Below are 23,364 nucleotides of genomic sequence, written 5' to 3' on the forward strand. Positions count from 1 at the left end.
GGCAGGTGATGGTCCTTCCCTTGCTGAGGTGCCGGCCTCGCCTCTTGCAGCTGCCCGGAGTTTCTTCTCGTTGAGACAAGAGTTCTAGCTGTGGGAGCGCAAGGGCAGAACAGACTGCTCCGAGCCACAGGAGAGGGACAGAAGGGACTGCCAGCAAGATCTTCATCCCTGCAGCGCTGCTGCTAGAGTTAGAGAGAAACCTGCTGCCTCTCCTCTCTCTTTCTTTTGATCTCCTGGAGAGGAGAGGTGAGTTGTTGTCCTTCCCTCTTGTTGTACTGTAGCAGTGGAGAAAATAGGCTAGCTTGCAAGCTGCAGAACTTGTTCAGGATGGCTTCAAGCCCCAGCTGATTGCTTGGTTTATTTCACTTGAGAGTCAGCCCTGTGAAAAGGCCCACTGATGGAGGAAGAGACTAGCACCGTGTTAACTGCGCGGTTCTCTCTCCTTTGCTGCAGTGCCCACTTTCACCGCTGTCTCCTGCTCTGCCTGCTCCTGCTTTCAGCATGGTAAAGAAGAATACTATCCCCGATGGGTAAGTATCCCTCACACTAAGCAAGAGGCAGGAGCGGGCACAATCCTGCCCACAGAAAAGGGGCACTGACTGCCCCAGGCGCTTTCTTGACACAAGCATCTTCACCAGCTACAGCCAGGTAAGGTAGGTATCTTCTCCAAGAGAGGAACAACACAGCCCTTCATCCCCCAGGTGAGTATAATGCTCCAGCCTGTCTGTGAACACTTATCCTTCATCAGCCAAACACAGTCCCTTCTTCCTAACCTTCTCACACCCAGGTGTATACTTACTGGGGAAATGGGAGAGTAGTCCATCCTTCTGACTACTCAGATGTTTGCTACCAGGAGTCAGGGAATAGCTGATAAGATGGGAGCAGGTGGTTGCATGCATGTGATCAAGGAATATATTCATGGCTTCAGGTCCAGAAGCATTCTGCGTTTTTGTTTTTAACAAGAGGACAACAAAAATGTTTTATTGGCAAAAATAATAATAAAAAACCCAAATGCACTATACAGGCTTTCCTATGACTTGATTGGGAGTGCATATGGAGACCGTAGAAAGATCTCATTTAAAACAGATATAGTTCTATTCTCCAGCTCTACTGAAAAAAAAAAAACAAACAAAAAAAAAACACCCCAGAAAAAAGAATAAGTCCAAGTTTAAAAGTTTAGCCCACGTGTTACTGCTGACATCAGTACAAACTTCTTGGATAGGAGGGTGTGCTGAGATACAAAGGCACACTGTAATGGGACAATAACTTGCACTTTATATATTGTTTGAGGAAAGGTTGATGTTATCCTGGGTTTAGGGGAAGTGTTAAATAAGTTTATTAAGAAAATTCTTAGGAGAAGCAATAAAATACAAAAAGCTTGATTTCCTGCAAAATATGTTGGCTTAAAAGCAATCAATAGAAATAAAAGATGAACAAAATTTTAAAAATATCTTCAAGAAACTTTGAAGCTTTTTTCATAGCTGACAAACTTAGGGATTAAAATTAGAATAAAATTTAAGAAAAGCTATTTAAGCATGTCTTTCTCTGAAAGTTTCTATGAAATTTCAGTTAAAAGTTGGACAAAATTGAGCTAAAGTGGGTTAGGTTTGCAAGCAGTAATGCAGAAAGCATGAAAGAATAACTGTCCTCCTTGTTTCTCCATACTTGGAAATTATTACTAAAACTTTGAGAATCGGGTGCTCATTTCTCCCTTCTTTTTCCCCCTGGCATTTGAACTGGAGCAGCTTTCAGGCTACGTACATTTCTTCTCTTATGTATGGAAGGAGCAGTCGACTGTACTTTTGGCTTCTATGATTGGAAACTAATACCTGTGTATCTTTCAAGGAGAGAAACATCTACTGTGGAGTAATTGGTTATAAAGTTAGTGTTACCATCTGACAAAGCTCATGAAACTGAAGTGCTTTGAGCTTCTCCAGATACTTACTTTTTGATACTATTAACAAATCAGGCTAGACATCCACAGTATTGAGTTTGGCAGTAAAGGAGTTTTAAGGAATTGTCAGTCTCCCAATCTCATGCAGCAGTATACTGATGTCATCTTTGTGCTAGCACAGCACGTTGTAGTTCTTCACTGTGAATTAGTTTAGTACACCAGGAAGAAAAAAGCAGTCAACCCTGGAAGAGGACTTAAGGAAATCCAATTTTAACTTAGGTGATCCTGCACATGCAATTTGGCCCCAGAAATAGTTGTTGGCAGAAGTGAGATTGTGGTACACTATAGCATAAGGGCCAGTCTAGACGGTAGCATACTATGGAAGTATATCACAGTATTGTAATAGCAATAAATCTGACAGTAACTGTTTTGTTTTTAATGATACTGCAGGAGAAACACTAGTAGATAAACAGAAGAAAATCACACTACATACAGACCTTTTCTGAGATTGTCTTTCTGTTACTGCCTCAGTTCTTTATACAGTTCTTAATGGTTTTAATCCAAATTCCATTATGCTAATTAAAGCAATACAATAAACTTAAGGTTTCAGTTAAGTTATAAGTAGCGAGGAATAGTGCAACTAAACACAAAATGGTGATTTTTTTTTTTTAACTGGTCAGCTAATTACTATGACCTTTCACAATACTGTGTCTGCAGTATAATTAAAGTTGCCTTTATGTAAGGGTTGTACTATAGCACTGCACGACCATGCTAGGTATCAGCACTTTGAGTGTACTCAGCACCTGAAGTAATATTAAAGTGGTATTAATTGCCAGTGTTGCCTGTGGATCTGCGCTGTCAGTCTTGTACCTTGTTCTTCTTGGCGCACTCTTGTTCTTGTGTCCCTGTCACTCAGCCCTAGGCCTGAATGTTTGATCTGATGCTATTTGCACAGTCTTTGCTCCAGCAGTGAGAGGAAGAGGTGGACTGGAAGTAAGACTTCCTGTATTCCTTCAGAGCAAAAAGCGTTTCTCCCTTTTCCCAGTAATATCTTGGAGCAGAGCAAAGGTGTACAGTGTCCATTGCAGTCTCAGTCCTAGAAGTTGGTGCTGGAGAAGTAATTTTGTAATGAAGTAAGCCATCAATATAAGAGAGGGATTCAAGTGTTCTCTTGCACTGCAGTTTCCACCATGTAGTCAAGTTCTGGTTCTTCACTGTGTCTGAAATGCTATTGTCCTTCAATAGTTGCATATTGTAATATTTTAGTGGAGAACCAGCCAGTAAAAGGAGTTCAAGTTACATAATACAGAGTCATAAAATACTATGATGTTTTTACAGATTTATACATGTTTGTGCATAAGCATTCAAAATCCTACTGTGGGTATAATTTCATAAATTCAGGTTTAGTTCTGAAGAACATCTGCAGACATATCACCTTCTTGCATGTTTTCCTTAAATACGTATTAAAAAATACCAGGAGTGGGATCTCTTTTTTGTAAGGACAAAGCCGAATTATTTCTTCCTAAGCACCGTAAACATACTTGTTTAACGGAATTGTTTCTGTGCAGACTTAAAAGCATCAGCATTTTCATTTAGACAGGAATGTTGACGTCTATGGCATAACTGATTGTGCATGTTCAAGGGTGGATGGGAGAGAAGGGTTACCATAAGGTGAGAGTTTATTTGTGAAGTAAAAGTGCTTCATACCATCAGGCATAGAACGTTTGCATTTAAAAATGTGGGATGGAGAAAAATTACTTCTTATAATACCTGAGTAACGATAACACTGCTGTAAGACTTGAAGGCCCATATTTTGTGTTACAGTACAGCACAACAAGTACAAAGCTATGCAATTACTTGCTGACATGATAAGGAAACTTTTCTCCCATGCTTTACATCCACAGTATTTTTTTACAAGCTATGACTTATTTGTATCCCACTTGCAGGGGTTGAACGAAAGCAAACTGAGAAATCTATGTAGTAACAGATGATTAAGAGCTCTATTCCCTCCTTTCCGCTTTGAATCTGTTCAGTATGTGTTCTGTCTTGACAGTGTGTCATGGTCTTTGTAGGGCTATCTTTTCTTCAACAGAATAGTATTGAATCTGGTGTCATGGAGGTATGGAAGCCACTTGGAAAATAAAGCTGTGTATCATAATATCATGCAGTACCAGTAACCAAAAAAAGGAGAAGAGGTTCCAAGTGGTATTTTCTAAATGATCTTGCTACAGCTGACAGTATTTCAGACTTGAGTTTCCCTAGAGTTACAATAACTATCCTTTTTGAGTGTTTTGGAATTCACTTTCCCAGGTAAGTTCTAAACTTATAACTGCTTCATAATCATAGATGTTAATGAGGGGCTCCAGAATTGTAGAAACCCTTGAATTGGTAAGCATAGCTTCAGATACTGCTCTCTGAACTTACTTCTCCACCCACTGTAGCTTTTGAGTAATGCCTACCTATTTACACTGTTTTACTAACAGTGATTTTTAACTATTAGATTAAAATAATTCTGAATTGATGCCTTGAGTTCAGTATGTTTCTCTTACTCTGGAATACTGGAACACGTTATTGCTGAAATGAATGTTACACATGGAAATGTAAGATAAGAGACCTTACCTCCTTTTAGACTTAAGGTTGTTTTTTCTGTCAAAAATACCATAATTACTCTGTAGAGGTATTATGGTATAGAGATTTTTTTTTTCTTTTTTTTTTTTTTTAGCATATGCTAATGTAAACATCAGTTTCATAGGCTATCTAAAGTGGGTTTAGGCTTCAGAAAAGACCAACGAGTTCTAACTGTTTTGCCATAAAGAACTTGTAGGGTATCCTTTGACAGTTTGCTGTGCTCTGTATTTGTATATAACTCTGTCACTATCTGGATCTGACAGGATCTGACAAACTGAAGACATGAAACTTTCAAATTATTTCCAATTCAGTGTTTCCATCGTATTGTACCTATGAATTTAGTAGCTTTCTTGTCTAGCTTGCCATTAAAAACATACGTAATATCTTTATATGAAATGTAATATTTTTCTTAAAAAAAATCACAGAAGAAAATAAATAGTAAGGTATCCATCTGTTTAAATGATTGAGTATGAATTACGTACAGCTGCATATTTTATCTGCTCCAGTTAAAACTTTTAGTAGAGCCAGGTGTGGAACACACAGTTTTCTCATATTTTAGTTTAACATTTCTGTTAAGGGGATATAGTAGCTATAATTTCCAGTATAATTTTCAAGTTTTGGAATTGATTCATAGTAAGATTTACTTTAACAACTACAAATTATGCTCATATCAAATGAATAAAGTTTTCTTAACTAGATTTCAAAATTGTGTTGAATAATTACAGATATTACTGATATTTACAATCTGTGCTGTTTTGCAGTTCATTGATATGTAGTTTTGTATAAAAACTTACATAAACATCTTTGCTATCACTTTTTTTTTAATAGCAAGATTTATGCAAAATATAGCTATTATAATGTTCTTTGCTTGGATTATTATCTTGGTATTCAACATACCTTTGAGCTTAACTAAAGAGGCTTTAGGATGAATACTAAATTTTGCCTTACTCAAATTTACTGTAAGCTTATCTTTATCACGGGCATTTCTATAATGTCTTCTGTTGTCCCACTTGAAGCTGGAGGTTGCTTCTGCTGATGATCCTCAGTTGATTGGTCTTGGAGCTGATTGTTTTTTATTTCTAAGTTTGTTGCTGTTTGTTTTTTTTTTTTTGTCCTCAAACAGAGACCATTTCACTGATTGCTGCTGTTACAAAGCATATTGCTGCTAGGTTCTTGGGTTAATCTAGATCACATATCTTGTAAACTTTTACTAGGATGCATGAAGCTAGTTTCTTCTCTGTTGTTTTACTGAATATCTCTGAATTTTTTAGGTTAAATAAAAACACAATAAAACATGCTTGCTTTTCATTTAAATTAAATTGGATAAGCAGAGTAATATATTCTCATGTAAACTAGACTTAGAAACCTCTATCAGATTAGCTGACTAGAGTCTGTAGTATCAATAACAATTGTATTTACTTATTTAACTGGAAGCCATTCAAGCCATTCAAGCATAAGCCATTCAATCGATGTTAGTTAGGAAGTGATTAAACAAAACATGATAGGGAAGTGGGAACTGCAAAAGCTAGATAGTTAAATAATGGGTTAATTTATATGTTTTGTTGACTTTCAGGTCTTGATCTGCATATAGTCCATGGATTGTTTACCTGTTTGAAAACTTAGAAAAATAAAGCTGCAATTGAAAATGTATCATGTGTGCGCAATATGTCACTTTTTATTTAAGTGCTGTTCTCTCTTGAGTATTTAATTTCAATCTGCTGGTTTTAATTTGAGATAATTTTTAGTTCTGCAGTAGTATGCTGAAATTTCCTTTTTAAATATCATTTTAAAGATAATGTGGAAGACATACCCTTTATATTTTCTGATGAAGAGTGCCTTCTGCTCATTTTGTACCATAGAGCTGTCAGCAGCTTTTGAATTCCTTGCTGACTTTGCAGATTTTTTTCTGGGAAGATTTAAATGGCTTTGATCATTTCTTATTGGCTCATAATTGCTCCTATTTATGATAATCATGGTAGATTTCCACTCATAGTTTTCCAAGAGAAAGCAGGTTAAAAAAGATCTGAGTTTCTAATTTATGGCATCTTTTAAATTGTCTTACTACATAAGATAATTGGTCTCTTGTGGTTGGGATTTTTTTACTTCTGCCTTCCTTTAGAATGTTTCTAAACATGTATATGTGAATAAGGCTGGCTATCAAATTAAATCCTACTTTTGTAAAGCATTTTGTACATTTTATTGGTAGAGGTAACGCCAAAGAGTAATTGAACTCAGTTGAAGAAAAAATACGGTATTCTTTTTTGTTTTATTCCCATGGCAGCATTTGCAGCACTAGTTTCTATATCTCTAGGTACAGCCCATTTTTTCTATTTGGAAGTTTAAGAGCAAAAGCAGGAAGAGTATTTCTTTGTTTTAAATAAAGACATGTAATTTCCAGAGTTATTAAAATTAGCAAGAGGCAGGAGCTGGTATTAAACCTGACTTCATCATTAATTTTAACTGTAGTTCAGATTAAATATACATCTAAATACGGTTCACACCATTTAGTACCTTTCTAAGATGAAGTGAATGAGATAAAATTAAACTACGCACAGGGTGGATTTCACAGTTTTTCTGTAGGTTTTGTTTCTTTTTTTTTAACTGAGCACTTCTTGCAACTAAGATATTTCATTATGTTGTGGGGTTTGTTAGCTTCGGTAATGTTTACACTGTCCATTTACACTGTTTATGATCTTAATTGATTCATATACAATTTATTTATCTTAAACTAGGACAAATGGAGCATAGTCTCAGATTTTTGTTTTTGTTTTTTACAACTGGTGTACAACTACCAGACTCCAAAGTTTACAAGCTTGAAAATTCACTGGGGAAGACTTCTCAAGTTAGAACACTTTTCTTCTATAATACACGATATGTAATTTTTTGAGCAATGCTTTTCAAACTACGGTGATTGAGAATGTGCTCTTTTTTTCCCTGTATGCTAAGCGAATACATGAAGTAGGAGACTGTTTTTATTCCCTCATGGCAATTATCAGGTACAAAGTTCCTGCAATAATTTAGAATTTAGTAAAAGGTGATTTAATTTAAATCTTGGTGATTTAATCTCTAGCTTGCCCTTATACCTTTTCACCTTGTATCTGTCTTCTAAGTGACAGCTGTTTGCAACAGCCTTCCTAATGATAAGTTGTTATTATTACTCTCTTGTTATTTCATTTGTTATCCATTCAACTAAGCATACGTACGTCTACATTGTGAGCCTCAATCTGTTCGTCAGCTCATGATGGAGACGGAAAAAGATAAGTTAGTGCTAAAGACACTGATGTAGTAGATTGTTACCTGATTTGTTAGTATCAATTATGCTTCCGGTCACCATGCTGTAAGTGTTTCCTTTGTTACTTCCAAGCATCTATGAATGGTAATACTATCACAAGTATAATTATGGATATTTCATTGAGAGTTTTGCCAGCCAACATGTAGTTTTTGATATGGTCCAATATGGGAATTGTGAACAAAGCGAAATACTCAGTGGTTAGAATATTTTAAAATAGAGTATTCAGTTTATTTCATAAATGATGTGGTTTTATGGAAATCAGAAAGGAATCTAGAAGCTGTTGGATGCTTCCTTTAAAGGGAGAGATTAATTTAAATATTAATTCAGAAAATTGTAAGTGAATGGGCACCAGTGTTAAAGAATCTTATGAAAATGTTTTGTATTTTAATAGTTGAGGTACAAGCTGAAAATGCAAAAAGGCTATGTAGATTTTAAGTCATCCAGCTGCATCTTCTGAGGTCATAGAGATAATCTGTCCTCACATGAGGAGAAGAAATAAAAGTGCTAAATTTAGTAAGTTACTTCTTAGAAGGTAAAATCGATCTGCTGACTAACTTGTTTTCCTCTTCAGATAAAGCTTTTCATACTTTCTAAAAAAATGAAATCTCTGAAATGTGATACATAAGTTTTTTCAGTACAATGTAGAATTTGTGAATACCAGTTCTTTGTGGTTTTGGAATTACTAGTATTTTGAGTGTTGTAACAAATCTTCATATTAGTAGGTGATTTTTGTTAGGTTTTGGTGTGATGGAATATTCTCTGTATTTTTCAAAGTACCAAGAGAAAGTGCAGTCAAGAATGTTTCTTTGAAAAAGTAGCATATTACAAAGTAAACACATTTGCAAAATCTAGAAGCTTTGTATTTTTAATATTAAACTTTGCATTTCATTGTCAATTAAATGATTGATGCGAGCATATGACAACTTTTTTTTTCCCACCAACTATAAAATAAGAATACTTTTTTACCTGTTGAACCATACTCATCTGCTTTGCTTTATATGGTCCTACTTGTTTGTAAATGCTGTCCTACCATTTTGAGGGGAAGAAGAAGGAAGGAAAGAGACTGTTTTCAAATGTCCTGATGATACATTGAAACCACTTCATGGAATAATTGCAGATTTGAGGACATAATTCTACTGTATGATAAGAGCAATCATGCACATTATCTCTAAGAAGTATTTTCTTTATGGTAGTGGTCTATGGAGAATAAAGATTTGTTTTATTATGGCTCCTGACTTTAGACTTGCAAACAATAAAAATTTTTATTCGAATATATAATAACAAATTTTTACAGTTATTCTAAAAAGATCTTAGTTTCTTGGTGAAACAGGCAGGTTACTAATGGAAGATGGATTTTTAAAAAGATTTTAGTTATCTATCAGGATTTAATTGGTCCTTTTATCAAACTCGTGCACATCCATTAGATTATGTGGTCAAGGAATTTTAGGAACTATTGGATCCTGCTGTTTGGAAATCTAAATCTTAATTTATTACGCTAGTAGCTGCATGGCCTACCATAGAAAAAAAGATAACCATCATATCTTTCTGCTTGGAGAAGTTTGAAATAACTATTATATTCAAACTGTGTGAAGTATGGCACCAGATTTGCCCGATATTTGTAAGATACTTCACATAATTTGAAATAACTTCACAAAATTTGAAATAACTATTATTATAATTTTAAAGGAGCATAATTTTTTATGTGCTTTGTTTTAACAAAGTCTTAATCCTAAGAGGAAATTTTTTTTTTCTTTTTTCTCAGAAGTTTTACATGAAGCTGCGGGTGTCTTCTGTTGAATCATGTCATTTGAAAATACTTAAAAATAAATATTTGTTTCATTACAGATGGCGGAGTTTGACACCAGTTGGACAGCCTATACCAGGAACTAGATTTATTGCATTCAAAGTACCTTTAAAAGGGGTATGTATAAAAAGTAACTACAGATTGGCTCTATTAGATGCAGTGCAAAAGTAATGAAGAATAGCATGAATATTCATGCAAACTTCAGGAAAGTTTTATGAAAGAATAATTTATTCAGATTTAGCCGTTCCAGTCATCTACTAGTGGCTTTTTTACATAATATTCTATATTTTTTCTCTTTCTTTTAAAATTTGTATTTGGTATTACTCTTTTTATTTATCTTTTAAAAATCATAAAAGCTCTAACCAATCAGCACAATTAATTTAATCACTATTAAGTGGTTTAAACTCATTATCTTATTTAACATCTTTTCATGACTGTTGTAAGAAAATCAGATGGAAGGGGTTATGATATGAATAACAATCTAGGCAGTGTAAGCCAAAATATAATTTTAGGGAAATCAAGCACTCATTAAAGGATACCAGCCACTGCAGTACTTTTAAAATTACAGATTCAGATTACCAATTTCATAAGCAAATAGCTTCAGTGATCTGGAGGAATGCAGTATATTTAAAAAATAAGTCTTCATAGATTTCTTTTACTGATGTGTTAGTACTTCCTTTAGATTCTTACTAACATGGATTGCCATCTTAATCTATTAAATACACTGCGTCAGATCTTTTAATTCTTTGTGACAATACAAAATGTGGAGGTTGTCTTTTTTAGACTCTTCAGTTCTTTGGTGGATTCAGGCATAGGGCAAATTAGGGCAAATAGGGCAAATTTGTCCTTTTGTATAAATTAACATAAGTGCTGTGTAAATTAACTCTTATCAGTCCTTGCTTCAGATACACAGGAAATAAAAGTTTCTAACCTCTTTTAAAGTTCAGTGGCTAGACATGACCTTAGCAGTTACGAGTAAATATTCTATCTAAGCTGTAGTCTACAGATTACACTCTAGTACTCACATACAAAAAATTTGGTTCTTTGGGTATATTTGCGCCCATTACATTTTCAGTCACCATTCAGTTCACTTTTATTAGCAATGACTGAAGTGGAGTGCTTGCAGGGTTGATTCCTGCAGCTGCTTTTACAGCTTTAGTATGATGGTTTGGTTCCTTTGACACCAAGGATCTCATACTTGACATTGGTTATGTTCTCCATGGTACTGATGGATAGTACAACAGCCATGTGTCTTTCTACCAAAGACAGCCAGTGGACAGATCTAGCAGTGAATATAAAATTCAGTAGATTTATAATTAGCTTCTTTGCTATTCAGGTATTTGAGAGAGGATTTTTTGCGTCATCAGCTCCTGTAATTCTGTTTGCTCCAGCACCAGTTTTTTGCATGGATGCACTATTCTAGGCAGGATTTGTCCAGTGTGTGTATTTCCAGTTCCCTGTCACTCCAGATTTCAGAGGAAGATACTTCATTGCTAACAATACTCTTGCCCTGTAGCTCCTGTGATAGTCTAGAAGGAGCTCCGCCAGAGATCATAAAAAGGGCAGACGTTCTCGGAGAACCTTTATAGCAATATATCACAAGTAGGCACTCTACTTCAGTGTGTTGCTCACTTTCAGTCCTACTGATCTCACTGGGGCACAGATCCCTCTTCTGTGAAGCTGTCTTTGAACTTGGCCAGATGGAAAGTCTGGTACCCAAGAAAGCAAAATCTGTAATATTTCTGTCCCTTCAGTTTGTTCAGTCTCAACTATGCAAGATACAGAAATGACAAGTCTGCCAGAAACTGTGTGCTTGAAGGTTATGGAGTTTGTGGCAGAATACACATAAAATGCATAACTGGCTAAACTGTGATGTCTTTGCAAAGAAGGTGGAGGTCAGTAAATCTGTCTGGAAACGCTGAAGGCCTGATTGGTCATAGTCTTGTCAGAAGTCCTATTATTAAATTGATGGAACAGACCTCTTAAATATGCAGCAGTTTCCTTCTTTGCTACCTATTAGGAAATTGATGATTGGTGATTTCACCCAAAGGGAGAAAGCATATTTTCAGTATTTCAAGACTCAAGGGTTATTGGTTTAGCAGAAGATGTGCTGCTAGTAAAAGCTTTAAGGTCATGGATTTACTTGGAAGGGTTTTTTGTCCTTCCAGATCATCATTGTAATGCTAACATTGTAGTATAGTAAGGACTGGGCGAGTTCTTTCCCATGCCATAGAAAGATTTTAGAATTGATACAGATTTCTCACAATCTCAGAGCCCAATTAAACACCTAAATACTCAGCAGGAGTTTTTCAGAAAATTCCAAATAGTCTTTCAAAACATAGTCTTTCATAATACATTTAACTGTTTACTCAATCAAGCGATATGTTTAGAGATACCTTATTTTTGTAAATTGTATTCCACCTGAGTTTGTGTGGCTTCACATAGTAAAAGAGAAAATTCTTTAATGTTCTGCATTAGACCTTTTGCAGATTCACTGTTGTCACCTTGAAGTTAGTAAGTTCAGTTTCAGATTTTACTAAAAGTTACTGCTGAATAGTGGTGAGATCACTGACTCTTGTTCGTTTTGTTTGAACCTCAACAATCTCCACTGTTTTTTCAGCAGTGCACCAGTATCTGAAATACATAGGACTGAATACTTCTATATGCTTTCTGCCCTATTCTTTTTAGCTCAAGCTTCCTAATCACATATCAGCTTTGATAGGACTGTCCTACTGTTTATTCTTTAATTTGGTTTCCTGTCTCTGTTTTCAGACTCGAGATAAGTGCTTGCTAGCATCTTAGATTATAATCCGTACAGTCAAAAGAAGGAATGGTTAGTTACCCTATAGCATCTGTGGTTCTAAGAGGTATGTGGTCTGTGGCTGCCTTCCTTTCCATTAGTTCTGAGTCCAGTCTGCTTGAATTTCTTGTTGACAAAGGAACTGAGAGGTGGTTGAGGCTGCTGCATCTTTTGCCACTGTATTTATTGGTTGTGGCTGAGCCTGTGTCAAAAGGCTCTCACAATGGACAAGCGCACTATTCAGAGAAAATCCAGTCTTGCGTATTTGAGGCATTTTCATACCTAGAGTGAAGAACACATTTCAAAAAACACAGCTACAATAGGGTGAGTAAACATTTTTCCCACTGTTTCTGTCAAATGAAATTAATTATTCATTACCCACCAACATGCAGCTTGCTTAGTCACCGTATTTTAGTCTTATTTAATATTTCCCAGTGCTAAATGACATGCAAGTACACTCTGCCAAGAGATGAAGCAGGGATAAAAATGTCTGCACAACATTTGTGGGGAGAAAGTTAAAACCTTTAGAAGAAATGAACTCTTGTATCACAACTTCTAATGTTTTATGTGAAATACACTGTTAATTTTGTGTTATTGTGCAGGACAAAGTATGTTTGGGGGAAAGGGGATTGTGGTGTTTTACTTTTTTCTGATGTTTAGTTACTTAAATATCAGTATATACATGCTGCATTTTGCAGGATTTTTGTGTCTATCAAATTAGTGCTTATTTTAATAATGTTTGTTAACGTACGAGTGGAAGTTCTCACACATTTTCTTGCATTTTCATCAGAATAGGAATACACAAATTCTTGCTTTCTCTTTATTTGGTTGCTTTTCTTCTTTTATCCGTATAATATATAGACATGGTTCTGACACTGTAAATATTCCCTTTTGAATACTGATGTTTCCTAGTCCTAATTAAAACAGCTGAATATTACAAATGTCATGTTATTAGAACTTAAAAAGAAAATCTTTCTTTTCCATTTTCCTTGTAGGCAATTAACCAGAGGCTTACCCCAACCCAGAAATTTACACCAAAAGACTTAATTGCTGCAATGAAAGCCCTAAATGTGGAGCTTGGATTAATTATTGATTTAACATATACCACACGATACTATGAAGTTAAGGTAATATAAGCGTAATAACAAAATAAATCAGTTACTGCAACCTTTCTTTTAAAGTATTTACGCATTTGCTTACCTTGAATTGGAATAAACAAGTGAGCCATCTAGACTTACTTGGTGTCTACAATAGAAACTAAATGCTTTATCACAGAGGAAGTAACCCCTTCTCCCAGCTAGTTGCATTTGTCGCTTATTTGTATTATGGTAACTGAGAGTAATGGATACAGACTTCAGTGCCAGGCACCGCAGAAAAGATGCAGAAGACTTACAGTCTGTGCACTGAAGACATTCTCAATTATTCCTAGGATCTTTTTTTACTGATCTTTAGTGGAATCCACTAAGAAAGTGTACATTTTTAAACTACTTCATTAATTTCAAATTTTTTACCAGTATGGTGCAAACAATTGTGCTTAATCAGCCTCCTATTGAAAAGGAGAATAAATAGCAATGTGATAACTGAATGTTAGTCTTTGAATGTACATGGGCTGTAAGCATTAAGAGGATGAATATGTGAGTGTATATATATGATTGTGGGTGGGAGGAACAAATATTGCTAACGTAAAATGGGTTAGAATGGAATTACAAGAATCTGGTCTCTTTAGTTAATGTGCTGCCTTATTAGCAGGGATAAATAAGTCTTCTGTAGAAACTGTTTGAGATCAGGTCTTTAAAGTGGAGATGTAAATGGTAGTTTCTGAGAGTGTATCTCTCTAGAATTGTGTCAAAATTGTTTCCAGTTTCTACTCGGGATTTGAACTACTATTTTACATTGGCATTATGTTAGATACTGCTTAAGGGTTTTCACTGATGCAAGACTTCAATAATTTTTACCTTTTTCTTTTTCTTTTTGTTGCTAGGATTTACCTAAAAGTGTGCAGTATAAGAAACTTTATACTGTTGGACTTGAAGTCCCCGATAATGCTACTATCCTACAGTTCAAAAAATGGGTCAGAAAATTCCTATGGGAAAATGCGGGAAATGGTAAATATCAGCATCTAATGCTGTAAAAAAACCAAAAATTTTATTTAACCGTATAATTTATTAATTTCAATAGATATTTAAGGCACAAGGGATCTTAGACTTTCCACTTTACTATCACAATAAGATACATTATGTGAAGCACTACATATCTTTTTTGCATTCAAAACATGTCTTTTTCAAAAATGACTAGTAACTTAAATGCCCTTCCTAATAGTATTATACCTGTATTTGCGTTATGTGTCAAAGCGACTGCAACAAGGCTTTCATGTGTCTGACCCAAGTTGTCTACCATCGGCTTAGTGTTGTAGCTGCCAGCCCTTTATGGATGTTCTAAATAGCACAAGGTTTCTCTGATGGCACTAGGCACTGATACGTGTGAGCAACTTAAGTCCGTTTAGTCTGACGTAGTAGTTTTTTGATTTATGAGACCGTTACTGCCCTCATATCCTAGCAATTCTTAAAAATCATATTACAGACACAGTGTCAATGTTTCCGCAGTGTGGATCTGCTGCTGTTTTAGTGTTTATGCGATAGCACAGTTCTTGCTGAGATGGTATAAGGTGCTTTTTGCAAAAATAAATTTGCCACAGCCTGTTTGCAGCTTTTACCTTCTCACTTTTTTTGCTAGTGATTCTTTGTAGGCAGATTTTAACTGTTTGTCTATCCAATATTGGAGGACCATTCCTTCAAGCCTTTTCATGTTATTTGCTGTGGTTACTTTGGCATTTTCTGTGAGAAAGTAGAGATATTAATTGCCCAAGTGCGTACAGTTTTTGCTGCAGAGCATAACCGTGGTTTTGCTGTGGATGGTCAACTCTGTTTTGTGAAAGAGCTCTGACCTAAATCTCAGGTATGAGAGCCTGAATTAGAAGTGCTGGGAAAATTAAAAGAGGTAGCCTTTGTTGTTGCTCAGGAAGTTAGTGTATAAGTTCTTCCTTTGCTCTTTTTCAGCTTAGGGAAATTACTTGGAAATTATTAGTTTTCTTCTGGTTTTGATCTAGTGATTTTTCATGTGACAAAGAATAGTCTGTATTCAAATCTAATTATTTCTGATTCTCAGAATTGAGAGAATCAATTCCTAATTTGTTACTGGATAAAGACCTGCAGTTCCAGCTAGTAAGACCATTTGGCAGGGCTTAACTTCAGAGTTGGGAGAACTTTCATTTTTATATTAACTTACTCATCGTAACTTGCCCTCTGTTTTAGATTACCCCTAAAATTTCTCAGGATTGTTCTTACATACAATTTTTGAGAATTTGGGTTTTTTTAGTGTCTGAATTGTTAGGACACCAACTTATAATAAACTTACATGGCAATGTGCCTGTCTTGTTCTGTGGCAAACAGTTATATTTTACCTCATTCAAAAATTTATCAAAGGCCCATTTCAAAGACTGTCAGTACTTTGTCTCTGCCACAACTTTGTTCTTCTAATGATTAAAGTTTTTCGTCTAAAATCTAGTCTAAAACTCTCAATTGGTTAATATAATTTATTCTTATGCTAACTTTGCCCTTAAGTATTGTTGTTCTCCATGCCCGTTATTATATTCAGTATCTCAAATTTGGTTTTACAGACTAAATAAGACAAGCTTCCTAGGTCCCTTCTCATAAGTTTTTTTGTGACCATCATAGTAGCTCTTTCTATACATATTTCAATTTTTTTTTTTCATTAAATATGGGTAATTAGAATTGTATGGAATAGTCTGGATGAGTGCCTTGCATGACCATATTAGTGTTTCCCTGTTTCTGTTGGAGATACCTGATTTGAAACACCCTAATAGCAGTAAGTTATTCTGCTTTTTAGCCTTTAGCTGATTAGTATAACCTTTCCAAAAAAGACAAGATTTCTTTAGAGATTACCGGTTCCCATTAGAGTGCTTCTTTTCTCCATGCATAAATTCCTCATTTCTATGGTTCATCCCAGTAATGATCCAAATTTTTAGTCCAGTTAAATGAACTCTTCTAGTAATGTATTTCATACTCCTGGACACTAGAGCTACTATGTTTATTTTCTCCTTTTTGTAAGTTTTAGAAGAATCTGTAAATTTTACATATGCTTGTTTAGATTTGCTTTCAAGAACATATTATATTCTTTTTCTCCTGTTACTGCAGTGCTGGCTGAGGCCAGCCGCTCTACCTGTCATCACTCCTCTTTCTTTTTTCCTACGTTCTGCAGAGTTAATCTCAATCTTCACAGGTTTGGAAGTAGTGAGCTAACTGCTACTAGAGATCCAGCATGAAGAGGACAAAGTCTGGATGTATCTGTACTTTTACAGGCGTGACAGTATAATTTTGTAAATAGCAAGCATTATTTATCATTACTTTGCTAGAAAAGTACAGCTTTTTTTTTTTTGTCTTGCACTAATTTTTTAGTAATTTCATTTTCTGAACTATTAAAGACTGTGTTTTCCTTTTTGATAGAGAAACTCATTGGCGTTCACTGTACTAATGGAATTAATAGAACTGGCTACCTTATATGTAGGTAAGGGTTGTATAAAACCAGAAATCATTGTTCACAAAAGATAGTGTCCTTATATTAATCTGTAATCCCTTTGGGAAAATAATCTAATCATATTTTTCTTCAGATATCTTATAGATGTTGAAGGCTGGGATCCAGAGGCAGCCATCCAAGGTATTTATACAGTTTGAACTAAGGCACATGTTGGGTTGTAGTTCACGATTACTACAATTGTATTCACAAATACTACAATTCTATTTTAGTATCCTTAGAGTTATTTCATGTGCTGGCTTCCATAGAAGATTTTCTCTGACTGTTGAATCTATTCCAGGCAAGCCTTGAGCATTAGGAAATTGTCAGCATAGTAGGAGTATGTTTTAGCTGCTTAAAATCTTTTTTTTTCCTTTTGCTTTGAAGGGTTTTCAGTCATAGGTTGCTACCACTACTAGTTTCAGTTGTTTAAAAAAATGCTGCAATATTGCCAGCCTGCTGAAGTGTTTAATACCAAGTTAGAATTGTTTCAAATTCAGCATCTCATGGTGAACAGAAACTTGCCTTTCACGTTTTTGTGGCTCAGTTTGAGCACATTTCATTAGACTTGTATCTTTTTTTCTTTAGCTTTTGGTGATGCTAGAGGTCATCGCATGGATGGTCTTGTGTATCTCGCAGATCTCAGAACACAACCAATGAGAAGGTAAACAGAAGCTTTTAGTTGTATGGTTAAGAGTTTCCAGTATGTCTACTAGTATTTTGAAAAATTCACTTCCAGTCATAAGCCAACATTAACCCCCTCTTAAACATTTAATATGCAACTACATAAATATTGTAAGACTTCTGATATGAATAACATGAAGTGCAGTGTACTTCCTTTGTTCATCTTTTGAATTTATATGGTTCAAAAAATTTTTTTAATCTGACATCTACTATTGAACATTGGTGTGGTTTTATCGTACTATGACAAGTGTATTGAGCCTGTATTCTGATTATAAGCTGAAAGGAGCCACTGCAAAGATTTCTTTATAAACTCTATAATCTGCCTGCTGTTGTTGGCATGGTAGAATCAGATGCTTAAAAAAAAGTACGACAGTTTTAGGAATAAAAAAGTATGGGAAAGTGGAAGATTGTTCTCAACTCCTCTGTTCATAGTAGTTTTACCCCTGGTGTGTAAGAATTTTACGCTTACCATATTCACCTAAGAATAGCTAAGCTTTACATCTTCCTAAATTATTTGTGCCAATGATATCTTGTAGCAGTAAATTGATTTTAAAATAATACCTGACTGATTTGCATCTTTTTAGTTTATTTGAATGCCCTTTTTTTTACTGATATCATTGTTTTATAATCTGTGCATGATTAACTTAGTCCTGTGACAGATTTTTGAATTGGTATGGTGCTTGTCTCACCTCCTTTAGGGTGTTGTTCCAAGCTTACGAAGTTTAGGTATTCTTTTTGCTTTCCCTGCAGCCCTTCCCCAAATAAATTTACAAGATTAAAATTTGCTAAGTTACAAATGTCTGTAAATTTAACTTAACATACAAAAATTTCTGTCATTCTAAACTGAAGAATTTTATGGAGGTTTTTTTCTCTCTCAATGGTATGTTTTAAAAAAGGAAGCTTATGTGAGATGTTTTTGTTCTTCTCAGTAATCTTGGAATGGATGTATGGGATTCAGATGAAGATATTATTCCCCCACCACATGCAATGGAAGGACCTGTAGAGCGAAAAGATTTTCAGGGGTAATAGCCTGAAACATGGAATTAAAAGCCAAAAAACCCACACCGTGGGAAAGATAATTGTTTCTTATTGAAAACACTATAGATACTCTAATTTAAAAGAGATTTTATGTATATAGCCTACTCGTGCAAAATATATTTACCGAATTTACAGCTGTGGGATGCTTGATGCCAGAAACTAACACAGCTGTAAAGAGATGAAACAGTGAAAAGATAAGGGAAAGAAAGGGAATATGTGCTATTAGAAGTCCGTAAGTAATTAGTTCACTTGGAAAAATTTAAAGTTTTACTTTGCCTGTCCTCCTTTATTATTCTACAGTAATTTGCAATTATTTTTCATTAATTTGGAATCACTGGTTTTGCCTGTTTAACAAGCACTATAGAATTACAATTGAATGTTTGTCACAGCTTCTACTATGACACTGAAAGTTTTGTAATCTTACTTACAGTTTGGATTCTTAGTAGCTTTGATACCTATATATTTGCAATGTCTTTCATATTAATTCTTAGTTAAAAAAACTTGTTTTCATTAATGACTTGTAGCACTTATGATGTTCTATTTAAGACAAAAACTTCTTTACAGGTCTGGGAAAAGATTAAGAATTTATGATGACCACTCTCACAATGATTTGCAAGGACAGATACAGTTGAGAGATTTTGATTTCATTAATAAGGGACCTGGACAAAGACGAAGACCATTTCATGACCATCAGACTCAGGATGATTTAAGAGCACCAAAGCAGATGAGAAATTGGGACTACAATAGGGGACCAGGACAGAGGCGAAGACTCTTTCCTGATCACCAGTTTTATGATGATTATGAAGAAGACATGGAGCTGAAGGATCTAGACTTCAGTAACAAGGGATCTGGACAAAGGTTGAGACCTTTTCATGGACACCAGTTTCATGATGATTTACAGGCAGAGAGACAATCGAGGGACATTGAATTTAACAGAAGCCATGGACAAAGGCAGAGATCTTTTCCTGAGCATCCATCTCAGAATGATTTGCAGGAAGACAGGCAGTCAAAGGATTATGATTTTAGTAGCAGGGGCCGAGGTCAGAGACGAAGACCGTTCCATGACCACCAATCTCATGATGAATTTCAGACTCAGATACAGTTGAAAGAGTTAGAATGTGTCAGCAAAAGTCCTGGCCAAAGACTGAGATCTTTCCATGACTATCAGTCACATGATGACTTACAGCCACAGATGCAATTGGGAGATTTTGAATTTGTTAATAGGGGTCGTGGGCAAAGGTTGAGACCTTTCAATGATCACCAGCCTCGCAATGACTTACAAACAGGGATGCAACTGAAAGATTATGATAATAAAGGTCCTGGACAAAGGCGTAGACCTTTTCATGACCATCAGCTTTATGATGACTTACAGGAACAGACTCAGTTAAAAGATTTTGATTATGTCAATAAAGGGCATGGACAAAGGCCAAGACCTTTTCATGATCATCCAGGTCACGATGACTTGCCACATGAATGGTGTTCAGACAGGTAAAGCATCCTTGAGCTGTAAGACCAGAATTAGAGAATAGAAGTGTAAACCTCCGCACTTTTAAATTAAATTTCAAATTAATTTATTTTTTAAAAATAAATTAATTTTAAATCAATTAATCATCCTTTTAAAATCATATATAAATGATCAGTTAATTAACTCTTTTTATTTTGGTTTATGGAAGAGTTTGATTGTAAGCTGGAGTGTTGCAGCTTTGAATGCCAATGTTCCTAAATCAGAAGGTTGTGCTTCTTTAAATTAAAGCTTATGTGTTTCCTTTACCTTTTCAGAGTCAGCTTGAAAGAAAACTCTTTGTCCCACTTTGTTTTGTCTAGAAACTTACATTTTAAAAAGCAATCCTCAAGAAAGAAGATGATACGAAATTTTATTTATGCCCTCAGCCAGAGATAAACAGTAATGCTACAAGAAAGTTTGATTTGCATTCATTTATTCCACGAGTCAATAATTTGTTAGAAATCCCTTTGCTTCTGAACTTGCATCATATTCTCCCAAATACATATCACTTACTAGTAAACCTATTCGATTCTGGCATAATATTTCAAAATATTTTTAATATTTCAGAACGTATTTTCAGTTATTTGTTGGGCTAGTAAAGTTCAATTTAATCTCTTCCATTGTACAGCTGAAACAGAGGATATTATATCATTACAATGAAGCCTACCAGTTTAAGGTGTTAATACAATTGAGAGTTTTTATTAAACTTCTAAGTAAATTTTAATTAAAAGTAAAAATATTTTTATCTCATTTGATAAACGCATATTTTTCAAAAGCTTACAGCCATTTGTACTCTTCTTAACATGCGATTCTTTTGGTTATTTGCAGAAGTCAATCTTTTTCTTCCCATGAAAATGTACCAGACCCTCATTTCTCCTCATCTCCTTCACTTCACAGAGATTATGGGTCTGATAATGATGACTTTCACAGAAGTTATAGGTAAATATCAGATTTCATACATTGTTTTCTGACTTATCTTTGTACTGTTACTCCCCCAGTTTCCCAGCTAAAAAAAAAAAAAAAAATGAACTGCACAGGGTAAAAATTGATGTTAATATTTTTGCTTAAATGCAGTTTAAACCATTGAATCTGAACACTGAACAAATAATGTGACTGATTTGCTGTCCATCTACATTGAGTTTGAGTGTGATTATGAAATGATTTGAGAATCCCTGACATAAGTCATTGACATGACAAGCACAGTTCAAGCTAATGTACTACAAAATATGAAAATCTATTGTCAGTAAGCAAAAAAGCAAAACACAGATGCTATATTTAACTCTTAACTGCTGTCTACAACAAGCTAATGAAGTTTACTGTGAGGGATGGTCAGACACTGAAACAGGTTGCCCAGAGCAGCTATGAAATCCCCATCCTTTGAGTTACTCGGAACTCAGCTGGACATGGCCATGCACAAACTCATCTAATTAGACCTACTTTGAGCCGGTGGCCCTAGGTACTTCTAGAGATCCTTTCCAGTCTAAATTAATCTATGGTTCAGTGAGGGAGAAGATTTTAAAATTACAAAAATTGTTCTGAATTGGCTTTATACACCACTTATTTTACAAAGTAAGGAAGGTACTTGAGAGTAAAGAGAATCCAAAACAAAAAGTATATATATCGTAGATGCATTTTTAGATCCTTCCTTATGTATTTTGTAGGAGAGTGATTCTTCTATTGCAGAAGAATTAATAATTAAAATATTTGGAGATATAAATCCAAAGTATATTATTGCCTGTTGAGACTACGTACTAGAGAACTACTATTACATATTATTCACAAAAATGAAAACATGGGCTTAGGAACAAAAATGGCCCCTAGGTAGAGAAACCCTCAGTAAACAGGGAATTTTAATTAGAAACAACACTTGAAACAAAACATCTTCTAGTAGAATTACATACTATAAAGAGCTGTAATTTTAATCACTAGAGCTGAAAAATTAATGCATCATCCAGTAGAGAGGATTTTAATTTTAGGGGGTAAAAACAAGAATGAGGTTCTGAATTGTTCTTTCAAGGTTACACAAGTTTAATTTCTAATGGTGGCCACCAACAATAAATCAACTGTTTTATTTCTAAGGATTTCACTGTTCATATTTGTTCTTCTTACAGTAATCGACCAAATTGTCCGGAAGACAATAGGAGAATGCATCCCTCGGATGAATTTAATAGAGGGAAAAACAGATTCGCACCATATTCTTCACGAACAATGCATGCATCTTCATCTGTACACCAAGAAGATAGTTCAATAGACTATGAAAGAAAACCTTTTCAAGGTGAAAATACCAGAGAGATGGAACAAAGTAAAAGATTACCAGTTGTAACAGTTGATTACAATTATGGTCTGCCGTTAGATTATGGACCTGAAGAGGAAGAGAGAACACATTATGATTTACCTCCAAGAGACCACTACAACTGGAACTGAATAAAAAGGACAACGTTTGTTCAGCTTAGACTTACTTTTACCCATTTTACTTTGTATGTGGACCAATTTTTTTTTTTTTTTAACAAATTAGGAAAACACAAATTTCAGTAGTAGAGAACTGGTCTCTACTGTAAGATTAGCTTCTACTGATGTTTGGTTCTTTAAATTTATTAGGGTGTATTTGGTAAGTGTAGTTGGAGACAAGGTCTCAGTACACATGGAATTAAAGTAGTCCTTCCTTTTAGTGAAATTGGAACACTGTACCTTAAAACAAACAACTTTCTGAGTGATTGTAGTTTTGTCTTTTGTTTTACGTTTCTTTAGAATATATGTAATTCCCAGATGCAAGAGTCATAATAAACTACTGCACTATCAGGTAGATAAGCATTGAGATTATAGAAAAAATACTGTGAAACGAATGAAGCAAAGTTATGTCCACTTCATCCTTTAATTTGAAAATAGAAGTTTGAATTATCGCTAACAGTCTCTGCAGCACTGCAGTTTAATTCCAGATATTTTCTGTACCATCAACTGAACTGACCTAGTTGCACTCTTTTTCATAGCAGAATTTTTCCCAGATTGCTAAGAACATGGAAAAATTCCATGAGTTTGAATACTCTAAATGTCAAACTTGCTTTTCAGTAATCTGAATATCCCGTCCTGATTGTATATTTTTTCCTGATCCCATAGGTTATATATGTTTCAG

General features: G+C 34.9%; 1 protein-coding gene across 1 annotated transcript; it reads left to right on the forward strand.

The window, feature by feature from the left end:
• Positions 1–141: 141 nt before the first annotated feature.
• DUSP11 (dual specificity phosphatase 11 (RNA/RNP complex 1-interacting)) lies at positions 142–22,783 on the forward strand. The gene is made up of 12 exons (XM_009576312.1): positions 142–246; positions 454–530; positions 9,660–9,735; positions 13,414–13,545; positions 14,400–14,523; positions 16,942–17,002; positions 17,106–17,152; positions 17,597–17,672; positions 18,622–18,714; positions 19,295–20,218; positions 21,063–21,173; positions 22,346–22,783. Exons 2-12 carry the CDS (start codon positions 502–504, stop codon positions 22,656–22,658), a joined length of 1,986 nt encoding a protein of 661 aa, XP_009574607.1. The 5' UTR covers positions 142–246; positions 454–501; the 3' UTR covers positions 22,659–22,783.
• The last annotated feature ends 581 nt before the right edge of the window (positions 22,784–23,364 follow it).

Source organism: Fulmarus glacialis, unplaced genomic scaffold (assembly GCF_000690835.1).
Source record: "Fulmarus glacialis isolate BGI_N327 unplaced genomic scaffold, ASM69083v1 scaffold31554, whole genome shotgun sequence".
In the NCBI taxonomy this organism is placed as follows: Eukaryota; Metazoa; Chordata; class Aves; order Procellariiformes; family Procellariidae; genus Fulmarus; species Fulmarus glacialis.

Excerpts from the sequence above, each read along its gene's own strand:
- DUSP11 (XM_009576312.1), top strand. The coding sequence starts at position 502 with ATGGTAAAGAAGAATACTATCCCCGATGG. Across the intron at positions 17,153-17,596 it reads TCCAGAGGCAGCCATCCAAG|CTTTTGGTGATGCTAGAGGT; the intron begins GTATTTATACAG and ends TTTTTTCTTTAG. Across the intron at positions 17,673-18,621 it reads AGAACACAACCAATGAGAAG|TAATCTTGGAATGGATGTAT; the intron begins GTAAACAGAAGC and ends TGTTCTTCTCAG.